Genomic DNA, 15144 nt, shown 5'->3' on the forward strand with positions numbered 1-15144 from the left:
ACTATATCTTTTCTTTTAGATCACTGCACATGGAGGTGGACTAACTTCAGACCCAGCTCATGTATGTCAATTCACTCTCCGAAATGGGGATATGGTTCATGAAGTTACCTTGGCCGCATCTCAGTCATACGTTGGAACATGCACAGTGAATAATCTCCCTGCAGGTAGTTATGATATGAGACATGTAACTGTGTACTAAATAGAATATGTTTAACAAATTTTCGGCATTACTCCTATTTGTTTAAGATCAGTATGCTCGATCTGTAATGAAAATCATAAGATCAGTATGCTGGATCTGTATGAAAATCATAAATCATAAGTCAGAAAAAAAGCAGTAGATGGCAGGTTCGAATCCCACTGGTTCCAATTTTTTTTTTTTTTCTGACTTCTGATTTATGATTTTCATACAGATCGAGCATACTGATCTTATGATTTTCATTACAGATCGAGCATACTGATCTTAAACAAATAGGAGTAATGCCGAAAATTTGTTAAACAAATTATAATTTCCTCCTATAAAAGCCTCTTAATTTACTAAATAGAATATGTACAGGGCTTTAATTAATCCAGGGATTGATTAGAGGTGTTGAGGCTTAGTGGATAAGTCTTCGGACTTTGAACCAATGAGGTCCGGGATTCAAATCCCACCGCAGCACTAGCATCCTTTGGCAAGGTGTTTATCTACATTTGCCACTCTCGACCCAGGTGTAGTAAATGGATACCTAGTAGGAAGGAATTCATTAAATGCTCTATGTGCACCATTAGGGTAAGCCATGCTAAAGCCAGGGTAATAGTATGCAGCGACTTGAAACATTTGTATTAAGCGCCATGTAAATGTTGCATATTATAATTATTATCTATTTGATTGCTGTCAATGCTCCCCTGTATGGCATAAAGTTACTTTTGTGGCCTTATTATTATAAATATTCAGGGGGGGGAAATGAACGTTAGATCTTCAGCCCTATCCGTGGAATTAGTACATAATCTAAGTACCAAATAAATTGCAAACTTTGCTGGAAAAGAGATAATACACATATAGCTTTCAGGTTTCTTACAAATGACACTGTTCCCTAATATTTTACAACAGGCACATACGACTTTTCGCTACTTGTTTCTGGTACCGATCCTATGAACACGTCCATCACTCTACAAGTTTATGACCGTGAGTATATGTATCATTACTGTCTTGATTAATTTCTCAAGGTTTTTTATTTTTATAATTCTAAATCAACTGCTACTTTTAAACGTTTATATTGTTTCATGATGTTTTGTGGTCTTTGCAGAAAGAATTGCAATCAAACATATGATATTGAAAAAAAAAACACTTAAAAGTTTTTCAAAGAGCAAATAAACCTGTTCATCTGGACTTACACTGTAATGGAAATAGAGAACAGTTTCACATCCAACCTTGGACACTTCTTCAGACTCGTCTTAACTGGCGGGAAATCGTCCTTGGTGCTGACGCTTAATAGATGTTATTGTCTTTGAGACATCAAGGAATTTCCAGTTCAGAAGAGCCGAAGAAGTGTACATGATCGGACATAAAACTGTTCTACGTTCCGTGATGATATTGAAGATAAACACTTCAAAAGTTTACGAAGAGAATATAAATCTGTTCATCTTGACTTACTGTTATTAAAATGAAGAACAGTAAGTCCAGATGAAGAGATTTCAAGAACAGATTTTCTCTTTGTAATTTGTCGTTGTTTCTCGATTAATAAAACCATGCATCACTTTACTCCAGAATTTTGTTAAGTTGTGATTGACGTTTTGGGAATTGCATTCAATTCTAACACTTTTTGCCAAGTAGACTATACCATATTGCTCCATAATAGTGAAATTTTGGGGCTTTGTTAAGCCAAGGCTGTGACCTCGTGCTTTTGAACAAGTTTTCTCCAGGCTTTCATAATCATTTCTCAATGACATTGACGATTGTCTTGTATAATTCTGAGCGTATCCAGTTTTAGGAAAATAAAATGCATAGGCATTAAAGAAAATTTAAGTACTACAAAGTCAATTATTGTGCATGTGGCAAGTGAGCAAGGTGGGTGTAGACCATATGATAATTAACCTATTGCCTACAGGGACCAGGTGATTCCTGTACCAAACCAATTGGAAAAACAGAATTCAGTAGACAACATGCTCACTGGAGGTACATGGATCTAACCCTTGTGCAAAGCCTATGGGAATAACAGAATTCAATGGTCAACAGGTTGAATTGTTTTCTCTGTTATTTTTCCGACATACAGCAATTACCATAGACTCTGTGTCACCTGAAGAGTTTACCCTCGTTCCGAATTCTGACATCACACTTACCTTCACTGCTGCTTCAAACGCATTTCAAGCCATCGATGAACAAGGACTAACACCATACCTTGCATATGAGCGTGGTAAGAATTAGCTTCATGTGGCAAGCTATTTGTGAGCTATGAATGACTTTTTATGCACCACTGGTGATCCTTTCTTGTGCTACATAATACATCCCTGTTTATGACTTTGGACCTAAGTAGTGTTCAGTCGTGTGTAAAGTTATGTGCATGACTTCATAAGCAGGTTAATGATAGACCCTACCAATGTAGAAATAGAATTATCACTATATAGCTACATGTTGTGTCAGTTTACCAGTGTTAGGATTAATAGAGCACATTATCATAAATGTTGCAGATTTTTTTATACGCTCCAGGCAGAATGACTTTTGCATTCTCATTGATATTACCTGCAGCTATCCATATTCTCTGAAAGATCCCAAATGACCTCTGAACTTAGATGCTACAAGCGAAATGACTTTCGCATTCTCAGTGATATGACCTAGTATGCTGCTATCTCTGACCATTGAAGGATCACAAACACCCTTTGACCTTACTGATTCTTATATGCTACAAGCAGATTACTTTCAAATTCTCAATGATATTACCTGCAGCAATCACCGATATCTTAAGGATCCCAAATGACCTTATACTGATTTTTATATGCTACAAGCATATGACATTCACATTCTCAGTGATATGACCTATGCTGCTATCTCTGACCATTGAAGGATCACAAACACCCTTTGACCTTACTGATTCTTATATGCTACAAGCAGAATGCCTTTCACGTTGTCTATGATATTACCTGCAATTATCTCTTCTTCTCTGAAAGATCCCACATGACCTTTGACCTTACTGATTTTTAGATGCTGCAAGCATATGACTTTCGCATTCTCAATGATATGACCTATGCTGCTATTTCTGACATCTGAATGATCCCAAACAGTCTTTGAACTTACTGATTTTTGGCTGCTACAAGTAGAATTACTTTCAAATTCTCAATGATATTACCTGCAGCTATCACCGATATCTTAAGGATCCCAAATGACCTTATACTAATTTTTATATGCTACAAGCATATGACATTCACATGCTTAATGATATGACCTATGCTGCTATTTCTGACCTCTGAAGGATCACAAACGACCTTTGAACTTACTGATTTTTAGAAGCTACAAGCAAATGGCTTTTGCATTTTCAATGATATTACCTGCAATCTCTTATTTTTTATGGATATCCCAAACGACCTTTGACCTTACTGATTGTCTTATATGCTACAAGCAGAATTACTTTCACATTCTCATTGATGATATTACCACCAACTATCTCTGACCTCTGAAGGATCCAAAAAGAACTTGTGACCTGTTTTTTTGTATGCTACAAGCATATGACATTCACATTCTCAATGATATCTGCAGCTATCTCTGACATCTGAAGGATCCCAAACGACCTTTGACCTTACTGATTTTTTAAATGCTACAAGTGAATGACTTTCACATTCTCAATGATATTACCTGCAGCTCTCTCTGATATCTTAAGGATCCCAAATGACCTTATACTGATTTTTATATGCTACAAGCATATGACATTCACATTCTTAATGATATGACCTATGCTGCTATTTCTGACCTCTGAAGGATCACAAACGACCTTTGACCTTACTGATTTTTTATAGGCTACAAGTGAATGGCTTTCACATTCTCAATGACATTACCTGCAGCTATCTTGTTTTGATTTTCCTCTTTTATGTAATGCAGATGGGATGGCTGAATTCCTCCCCGGTGAAGTCGGTGGTGATGCGATGCAGGAGCTGATCTTCACTGGGAGAGCTCCTGACAGGCCCTTGGAATTGGCCACCGAGATTACGTTCAATAAAAGGGATGTCCTGCCTGGAGGGCCGTTCATAGTCACGTTCTACCAGCCTCCGCCCGTCATTGCGTCGTTCGCATTCTATCCTTTACGTAAGAACAGAAACGCCATCATGAAACCTCATCTGTGCTGGTTCAAAAAACAAATTATTAAGTCTCAATTAACACATTGAATAATCTCTCAGACCCATATTCTGAAATCGGGCTTAATTTTCTAACTCTGTGCTGAAATTATGGGAAGCCAATTGTGTCAGAATTTTGTTTGCATCGAATGCTTCTCATGTTTATTGTTCTCGTTCCTAACTCTGTATCGGTGAAGACGACTATCTTATTCATCCTTCCCAGACAGTTAATAATGTTTTTGGAGTCAAATGAGCTGATAAATTGAACTTCTACTGTTAGCAATTTATGTCACAATTGGCTTTCCATAAAATCACAACTTTAGACCAGAATTTGATTTAAACCTGACTGCAGAATATGAGTGTAAGAGTTAAAGAGAAATGCCAGTAGTTGCAGTAAACACTGATTTCATGAGAAATTAAGTCTGTAAAACAAGGCTTAATTGTCAGTATATCATCGAGGATCTAGATCTGGTACAGTTACATAAACTGAACTTTGTGAAATCTTGAAATCTACGCTGAAAAATGTTCACACCGAAGATCACCAACACAGATAAGCGCACGTGGGACAGTGTATAATCATCGCTTTGAATGTCGGCCCGACGCTTGACCCAAATCCTGCATTTATTTTTTTTATTTCTCAGCAATTGCACAATATCTTCCAGAATCCTTTGGCACATATGTTTTATTTATACAAACAGACACTTTGGTGTTCATTTCATTGGATTCTGTACGAACTCATTTTGATATCGTTACCAAAACTGGCATTTACCTCTAATTAACCTCAAATTTCTTGACGGCTGACTGTAGCCTTCATTGCAGTTTTTTATCATTGACCACACATACAGAGGGTCATTAAGGCGGGCTGCATGCAGTCAGCAGCTGAAAATTAGAAGCAATGAACTTTTGAAGATTTTTTCTTCCATTAATTGAGATCAAAATGTTAATGATTTGTTAAGAACAGAAACATACATCTCTTCCCATAATATTCCTTAAAGCGGGGAGCAATGTGGTCTAGAGGTGTTTACCCTTGTCTTTGAATTTGAGGGTCATGGTTTCGAATCCAAGCCATTTTTCCATTCAGCAGGAAATTTTACCAACATTTTGCCACAATCTATCTTGAAAATCTGTTCCAAGTATTATAGAATACTATCTGTTCTTAGATTATCCAGTACTATATTTGTTTTGTCTTAATGTATGCTATGTTATTTGTTGATATTGTAGTTTAAGATTTCTGTAAGCTCCAAGATCTCAGACAATGTACTAATGGTGTTTCTATCTTTGTATTTACGAGGAAATATTGAATTTAATTTCAATTTATTGACCATAAGAAAAACATCAAATTATTTATGGAAAAGACATAGCAGGGATTGTAACACCTTCAGTAGTGCAAGACAATAACTTCATTAATATCATCACACAATATATTTTATTTACAGAAAACATTCTCCTGCTTGAATTTGAGGAAGGGGTTCGAATAGACGGGACATTGGACTGTAGCACCATATTCGAATTACCAACTGATCGGAACATCCTTGGAACTGGTAGCACATGCGTGCTTTTCCGAAGAGCTCGCTTCATCAAGATAACCCTTGGGACACTCGATGTCTGCGGGCAGACTGGTTTAATCACTACAGGTACAGAATACACAGTTTATAATACAGTGGATAAGTCTCTGGACTTTGAAACAGGAGGATGTGGGTTCAAATCCCAGTAATTTCTTTCAGCAAGAAATTGATCACAATGTGCTGCACTCAACCCAGGTGATATAAATGGATAGGTAATGGCAGGAAGTGATTCCTGAAAAAGCTGTGTGCACCGGATTGGTAGCCAAGCTTATTCAGACTAATAAAGGATTGCCTAACAAGGTGGCTATGTGCGCTATACAAATACTATATACTATTATTATGATCATTGTTCATATGTATTGATCCGTCAAAGAGAGCTGAATTCAGCGTCGAAAGCAGAATGAAACCTTTGGAACAAGTTAGCTTGTATGAAAGCAGAAAAATCCATGAATAATTTCAATGAAAACTTGAGAGCGATTGGACAAATGATAAGTCAAGAGCGTCTGAGTGTGGAAATCACAGATGCTACGGAGATCCTCTGATTGGCAATGCAACCAAGGTTTGTGATGCCAAAGAAGTACAATGCTCCCCTATGTACACCAAGAATATTTATACAAAAACATTTGTTTCTGCTCATTACAATGATATATAGTTGTCCATAACCTTGTGTTGGAAAAGTTGGTAGAGCGTCCGTCTGACAACCGGGAGGTCAGGAGTTCAAAACCTCCAAAAAATGAATATTTGGAGTATTTCTTTTCTCAAATTTCTATTTTGAACAATAAAATATGGATTGATTTTTTAAGGTTTATACATGTCCTCCCATGAAACCAGACCTTTCCTATGAATAGAATTCATAAGAGTGACAATATAGGAATTGGGGAGTTGAACAAATTCAACATCACACATTTTGGTCGCATTGTAAATGAGACAATGTCATAAGTGATCTCAACATACAAATGCTCTTTAACTTTGTTATTACTTATTATATTTTTCTATAACTTTCAGTAATTTGTTTCAGTAAATTTGTTTGTTTTCATACATGCTAACTTATTCCATGGGTTTTTGTTCTCTTTTAACTTTATGTAATCATGTGTTTTGGTCATGTTATGGTATGCACCCACATTCACCACATATTGTCCAATCTATAGGAATCATTGAGTTTTGGTGAAGAAACTTTCCTTGTTGTTGAAGCATTTTGTTCAAATCATTCAAGTGTGGCCATAATATCGGTTTGATTAAATATTATTCTTGACCTGAGAAGAACTCACTTCTTTGTTTATGTCATGTATGACCGAATCCTAAGAATTGTGTGATGTATAATTCATTTAATAAATATGGCACTATATATAATATATATGTATATATATATATATAGATAATATATATAGATTAATTGAGGGTATGTTCTGAATACAATTTGAAATGCAAAATTCCAGTTATCTGTGTATTTGGAAAATGAATGATGCTAACTTACATACCTTTTGAACCTCATTATTATTTTTTTAGAATGGGTCTGTACAGTTTTAAAATATAATCAGGGGTGATTATTGAATCCTTTTGACACTTTTGATACTCCTACATATTTCTCCAGCTGATACACTCACCGTGCGTGGTGATGTCATCCTTGGTCTGTCTGATTTCTCCCGTGCACTTCCCGAGACGATCTTAGAGGTAAATGTTGTAGAAGACATCACTTTGGACGTGGTATTATCTGGCCGCCATATGATCAGCAGTTGTGGTCGTGTCAATATAAATGCCGGGAGAACAAAGAGAAATGGCCTCAATTGCCGACCTGTGAACTATATTTGGTCTGTCCAGTCAGATGGTAACGTTTCAGAAGCACTTTCAGCAGCAGTGACAAGAAATGGTAAGTTGGCGCTAATTGTATAAGAGTGTAAAGTTAGGGTAATTTCCTACTAGAGAAAAACAGTGTCCACCAGTGTGTGCCACAGTGTGGAACATGATGTGAAATCACCTTCACACTGTTAAATTTGAGCATTTTAATGTTGAATAAAAATTTGACACAGTCCACTACATGAACACACTGTGATCACACAGTTTTCTTTCTAGCATGGTTGTTTTGCATAGCTGTAAATCTAGCAATAAGATATTTCTGATAGTTAGGCCACTGCATATCTCATGTTCGGTCTATGATCCAAGTTATAAACAAATCGCATTTAGCTCATTTTCTGAATGTGTTTTTTTAGATAAATTAACTGAAAACTGTTTTCTAAGGGAAAAGATCCATCGCAATTGACCTTCATACTGAGCTTGAGCGGTCGAAATGACGTCATTCACGTGCACATCGACTATGACTTAGGAGAACGGCAGAATAGAGGTGGCGAGGTTCTCATTTCTGATAGTCTGCGAGAGTAAGGGTGTGATGCATGCGTAATGCCTTAAAATGATGTCATCTTGTAGCAATCGTCTATGACGATGTGCAATTCTAAAATTGCTCAATTTGACAAGATCAAAGAAATTCTGTTGTTTGGAAAATATTATTTTGCGATATTGAGTATTTTCACTTTTTCCCATCGCCTCTCACTTCAACTGTGTGAAGTCCTCTCCCAACAAATTCTGCAAAATAACATGTTATTTATCATGTTCATCTTATTGATGAGCTCACATACCATCCAATTGCTCTAACTCAGCAAACATTTCGCTTGTATATAAACAAGCTACAGATATGAACAAGCATTCCAACTTAATTAAAAACCTGAAAATTATACTCTTTTCAATTTTCAGATTCAGGTGTGCTGGATATCGACGGTAGCCTATTGACAGAGGACCAAGCCTATGAATTCACACTCGAGGTTGCAACTTACTTAGGCACCTTTCAATCTGAACCATTCGGTGTGACACGCTCAGCAGAGGCAGTACCTGACATAGCAATTCTGCCTCCCGACATAGATCTGGAGAATGTTCCATTGTCTAAAAGGTAAATCTTATAAGGCTTATGTCATTTTCATGCATCAGGGGTGGGGGTTAACTGTGACTTTGCACTATAAGAAGGTACGTAGGGTACATGACACAGGTGAGTGTGGAGGCATATTCTTCTGTAAAAGGGCATCTAGGGTGTAACAAGCATACTCATAAGGTGGCATTGCACTGTGGAGGGCATGTAGGGTGAGACAAGAGTGGTTTTAAGGTGACATTGTACTGTGGAAGGGTATCTAGGTTGAAACAAGCATGCTTATTAGGTGACATTGCACTGTGGAGGGCATGTAGGGTGAGACAAGAGTGCTTTTAAGGTGACATTGTACTGTGGAAGGGTATCTAGGTTGAAACAAGCATGCTTATTAGGTGACATTGCACTGTGGAGGGCATGTAGGGTGAGACAAGGGTACTTTTAAGGTGGCATTGTACTGTGGAAGGACATTTGGGGTAAATAGGGTGCTTGTTAGGTGGCATTGCACTGTGGAAGGGTATCTAGGTTGAAACAAGCATGCTTATTAGGTGACATTGCACTGTGGAGGGCATGTAGGGTGAGACAAGGTTGCTTTTAAGGTGACATTGCACTGTGGAAGGACATTTGGGGTAAATAGGATGCTTGTAAGGTGGCATTGCACTGTCGAAGGGTATCTAGGGTGAAACAAGCATACTTGTAAGGTGACATTGCACTGTGGAAGGCATGTAGGGTGAGACAAGGGTGCTTTTGAGGTGACATTGTACTGTGGAAGGACATTTGGGGTAAATAGGGTGCTTGTTAGGTGGCATTGCACTGTGGAAGGGTATCTAGGGTGAAACAAGCATACTTGTAAGGTGACATTGCACTGTGGAAGGCATGTAGGGTGAGACAAGGGTGCTTTTAAGGTGACATTGTACTGTGGAAGGACATTTGGGGTAAATAGGGTGCTTGTTAGGTGGCATTGCACTGTGGAAGGGCATCTAGGGTGAAACAAGCATACTTGTAAGGTGACATTGCACTGTGGAAGGCATGTAGGGTGAGACAAGGGTGCCTGTGAAGTGATATTGAACTGTGGAAGGGCACTTAGGGTGAAACATGCATCCTTGTTAGGTGACATTGCACTGTGGAAGGACATTTAGGGTGAAACAAGGGTGCTTGTTAAGTGATGGTGCACTGTGGAAAGGCATCTTGGGTGAAACAAGGGTGCCTGTGAAGTGATATTGAACTGTGGAAGGGCACTTAGGGTGAAACATGCATCCTTGTAAGGTGACATTGCACTGTGGAAGGACATTTGGGTGAAACAAGGTTGCTTGTAGGGTGATATTGCACTGTGGAAGGGCATTTAAGGAAACACAAGGGTGTTTGTAAGGTGACATTGTACTGTGGAAGGACATTTGGGGGTAAATAGGGTGCTTGTAAGGTGGCATTGCACTGTGGAAGGGCATCTAGGGTGAAGCAAGGATGCTTGTAAGGTGATATTGCACTGTGGAAGGATATTTAGGGTAAAACAAGGGTGCTTGTAAGATGACATTGCACTGTGGGAGGTTGTCTAGGGTGAAACAAGGGTGCCTGTATGGTGAATTTGCACTGTGGAAGGGCATTTAAGGAAACACAAGGGTGTTTGTGAGGTGACATTACACTGTGGAAGGACATTTAGGGTGAAGCACGGATGCTTGTAAGGTGACATTACACTGTGGAAGGGCATTTAGGGTAAAACAAGGGTGCTTGTAAGATGACATTGCAATGTGGAAGGGCATTTAGGGTGAAACAAGGATGCTTGTAAGGTAACATTGCACTGTGGGAGGTTGTCAAGGGTGAAACAATGGTGCCTGTATGGTGCCTGTATGGTGACACTGCACTGTGGAAGGGCATTTTGGTTGAATCAAAGTTTATTGCAGGATGACATTGTGAAAGGATTTCAAGAGTGATTCAAGGATGACAGTCTGGTGACTTCAAATGATGCTACAGGCCCCTTTTCAGACATAGGCCTATTGCTCGGAGAAAGAACTTAAAACCTACAAAATTTAGCTACCACTTCTTTCAAGGCTGCTGGTTTGTAATTGCTTCAAGACATTTAGAAAGGACTTAACGACAAATTGATATTTCCAATGCAGGGTCCAGTAACACAAAGGCTTGTGATTAATGATACACCTGATTTTCATTATTGTTGTCAATGCAATCAATCAATCAATCATAAAAATGTTTTGCGATGAAAGCTTTGTGTTGCGGGCTCCTGTCTCTATCTTGTAGGTTTGTTCTGAGGACCAAGGTAACCTTCTATGCAGACTGCGTTGGAGGTGGTCCAGCAAGAACACAATACCAATGGACCGTAAACAAGAACAACTTTGATGGGAAGATTCTTGGCGGAATTAAAGACAAGAACAGGCTGACCATTATCCCCTACGGGTACACCTTTACTGGTGAGTATTTTCACTCCTATTGGCCATTAAAAAAAAGCTGATATGGTAGTTGAATCATTGATAGTCTTCCCGCCTTGCTCAAAATGGTATTATTCTTATCATTGCTATTTTTTGAAAGCTATATGTGATGAAGTACATGTGTGTGTCTGTAGACAGGTTGCCAACAGCTTTCTCAGTTTCAAGATAAATAAATGCCAATATTATAACGATTTCAAAATGTGTTCGAACAGAATCCAATTAATTTATTAGAGTGTCTGTTTGCATGAATAAAAATATGTGCCAAAAGCTTCTGCAAGAAATTGTGTAATTGCTGTGAAATTAGAAAATTAAGTGCACATTCCAGCAAAATTGTTGGATTTTTTTCCAAGCATTAATATCACACAGTCCCACTTGTGCTTATCTGCGTTGGCAACCTACAGTGTGATTGTCTTTCAGCTTATATTTCATGATTTCACAAAGTTCAGATTATGTCACTGTACCAGACGTCCACCCCCCATTTTTCTCAAGTTTGATTCTTTAAGAACATTACAGACTGTCAGAAGAACAAGAAATCAAGAGACAAAAAAAATTCATGAAGGTCCCACATATAGGGGTTGGACCTACATACTTTATAGAATTGCCAAAATCTGAACCTAGTCTGTCAGGCTTGTTAAATTTTGTTCCATATCAAAACTGCAGAATAGTTCACTGCAATGCCAACAGTATAGACAACATGGGAAAATAGAAATACTGTTAGAAATAATTACCATATTTAGTGATTCTTTACCATGAAAAAGTTGGGAAAATTTAGAGAACATTCAGGAATTTCAGTTTCTTGAAATACTGGTATACCTAGCTGAAAGAGTTTATTGAATAGATTTGATGGAGACACATCTGGCTCTGGAGCAGTCTTCTTTTCAAATTTGATACATCACAGCTTCCATACTTGTCTCAGGAGGGGAGGTTATAATATTTTTTTCTCACTATACTGCCCATGCAAAAAGAATGCATTTATTTGCTGTTTGTGATGTTTAACTGAGTGAGGATCACTTTGTTCAGAAGCATTTGCTAATATATAAGTGTCAATACAGACTAATTTTACTTGCTCAGAAGCATGCAGTGCCAGTTTGATGATCACTTCATGGTATGCCTGTTCAGAAGCATTTTCAATTTATGGTACGTCTAATTCGTGTGCACACCTTTCTTTTCACTGAAGATGACAATTACGATGTGACCTTCACCGTAGAAGCGACCTTCGAAGGTGTTGCGACACCTCTTACAAGCAGCATCACCGTACGCTTTGCTCCATCAGATCTTGTTGCAACGATAAAAGGAGCCAGCCGAAAAAGTGTCGGTGTGGATGTGGGGCCCGTGTCGCTTGATGGTAGCTTGTCATATGATCCTGATATACCGCGGAATGAAGACCGAAGTTCTGGGTTGACCTACGTATGGACTTGTGTACAGGTAAATTATATTGACAAAATGTTAAATGCAGTATTTTGTTGTTTTTTTAATTGTGATACAAAATGATTACAAAGAGTGACAATCCCTTAATTGTTGTGCCCTTATTGGCCCAAATTCACGAAGGGGGTTTTCAAAACCCATGGTTGAATCCATGGTTTTTGCAGATTTCGGGCGCATGTATATAAATTGTCCAATGCTGATGCACGCTTTGGTCACAGAGCGCCAAATTGATGCCTGTTACCATGGTTAGATACGCTATTTTATTCATGAGTCCACTTTTTGAAGAATGGACTCATGAATAAATAGCGTGGATAACCACAGCAACAGGCGTCAATTTGGCGCACTGTGACAAAAGTGCACATCAGCATTGGACACTTTTTAGTACACGCTGTAAATCAAGCGTATTTTATATAAGAAATCTGCATAAACCGTGGACTCAACGTTGGGTTTTCAAAATCACCTTTGTGAATTCGGGCCATTATGTTTAGCAATTAATTACAAATTGGGAATTGATTGCTGAATGTAAAATTGTAACAATAATTGATTTGCACTTAATTACAAGTATTTTCTTTCTGTAGTACCATAACACTTGCAATAACCAGACTAGACTATTCACTTGCTTCCGTCTTTTCAGGGTGCGGATCAGCTGTGTATAAATGCGCAAGATGGTTCCAACTTTCCACCCGCCGCTGACAGCACGTCAGCAGTCTTGAACGCCGATGCAAACTACATGGTGGCTGGAGAGACCTATACCCTAACGTTGGAGGTTTCGTCTGGGAACAGACGTGCAAGTACTAGTGTAGTCATCGAGGCATTGGCTGGAACCCCTCCTCCGGTATGTGTGTGTATTTGAGTTTTGTCAGACGTGTATCAATCAGATTATTTACATCTGGGACCGACCTTTAACGTCACCATTCGAAAGACGTGATCAGGGCTCGAACCTCTGCATCAATTTGTAAATTCCCCACAGCTTGGATTACAGGCGCAGGCCACAACGCCCAGTATGTGGCGTGTCATTCAATTATAACAATAATATTCAACTTTAAGTAGCACTTAATACATCTCAGGTATGTCTTAAACCACTATACTTTATGTGTTGTCACCCAGTCGTCTGCGTCATGCCTGCATACATTGTATTCAGCGTTACTTGTTGGTGGGATAGACTTGACCTTCAGTTTGATAATCTGCATAAAAATACCCATTCACTTAATGATCTGAAGTGTATGGTGATAATTTGGTTTAAAAGTTATGATGTTGACTGGATCTTTATTGAAAAAAAAGGATTGCTTGGAAGCATTCTGTAAATATTTGATATCTTGGCAAATTTGGGGATACAAGTAATGTTTCAAAGTGAAGCAGAAATTACTCATTTTTTAGGTTGGTACAGTGGAAACATCAAATGTTTTGATCGGGGGGGGGGGGCGCTCAGTATATAATTCATATACTGGGTATGTTCCGCGGAGGGGACGCCGATTTTACAGTCAAATTTCTGTTCCATGGTATAGCATTTTTGTCTTATTGAGAAAGAGATCAAAGAAATCCGTTACGCCGTTCTGGCCGCAATGATCTGCTATAATGTGCCGCAATTTTGGTGACAAGCGGCCACAGAGCGCAGTCCGACTATCGCCTCTGCGCTAGCGCACCTGGCGCCTGTGCCACCAGGCAAGCTGCATGCATGTTCCATAGGGATGCATACGCAGGCAACCCGTTCCAAGGACCCCTGTTTTCACAAACATTTGTAGTTCCGAAGCCCATTCCAAGGACCCTCCTTTTTACAATAAGCCCGAGGCCCCCATTTTTTGTCTTGCCCGCAGCGCATACCTACTACTTTTTTGGTTAAGTACCTTTGATTGATCGTAAATTGAAATCACTCTTATTATTGGTATTATTGTTACTTGGTTGGCATCAGCTGTGCCTGGGAGGTGAATAGCAAATTTAAATCACAATGACCCATAGGTCTCTCATCCCAATATAACTGATTAGGGGAGTGAAGATGGCCAACCACACCGGAGTTTCTCCCTATGTGAACAATGCAGTAGGGGTTTGTTATGTGCAAAGGTGATGACTGTCCTCTACATGGATCTGTAGCTAGAATACTGGGGAGCGTTTCATAAAAGGACATGTCAGACGTTTTATCCGACAAGTCCCATTCTATCCGACAGTTGCCATAGTAACAGTGCTTCTCAGCCAATCAACATCAAGGAAAGTTGTCAGGTCTGACAACTTGTCGGATAAAAATGTTGATGAAACACTCACCTTATTATAGTTTATCATAGACATTATTGCAATCATCATTACATGATTATAATCTTCTTTGACACAATCATTATTCATTACTTTCATTTATTTTTATTTTCAATACAGGTAACGCTATCTATTCCGGTATTGCGCTTCTTAGGACTGTTATCAATAGACGCTGTTCCATTAGTAGCAGTAATTGGTGATAGGACTAGGCCGGTGACAGACACTAGTAGCATTTCAACGTCCTGGAGACTTTTAGTCGATGATG

At 38.7% G+C, this 15144-nt stretch overlaps 1 protein-coding gene across 1 annotated transcript in view; it reads left to right on the plus strand.

Moving 5' to 3' along the window:
• Positions 1-15144, plus strand: part of LOC121405714 — a 69237-nt gene that overhangs the window by 35727 nt on the left and 18366 nt on the right. The window contains exons 11-21 of the mRNA XM_041596635.1: positions 20-164; positions 1088-1162; positions 2250-2390; positions 4067-4270; positions 5736-5933; positions 7456-7731; positions 8610-8802; positions 11023-11192; positions 12388-12635; positions 13270-13470; positions 15000-15144. Coding sequence (XP_041452569.1) covers positions 20-164; positions 1088-1162; positions 2250-2390; positions 4067-4270; positions 5736-5933; positions 7456-7731; positions 8610-8802; positions 11023-11192; positions 12388-12635; positions 13270-13470; positions 15000-15144 — 1996 coding nt within the window. The remainder of the gene's footprint in view (positions 1-19; positions 165-1087; positions 1163-2249; positions 2391-4066; positions 4271-5735; positions 5934-7455; positions 7732-8609; positions 8803-11022; positions 11193-12387; positions 12636-13269; positions 13471-14999) is intronic.

This window comes from Lytechinus variegatus, chromosome 19 (genome assembly GCF_018143015.1).
Source record: "Lytechinus variegatus isolate NC3 chromosome 19, Lvar_3.0, whole genome shotgun sequence".
Lineage (NCBI taxonomy): Eukaryota > Metazoa > Echinodermata > Echinoidea > Temnopleuroida > Toxopneustidae > Lytechinus > Lytechinus variegatus.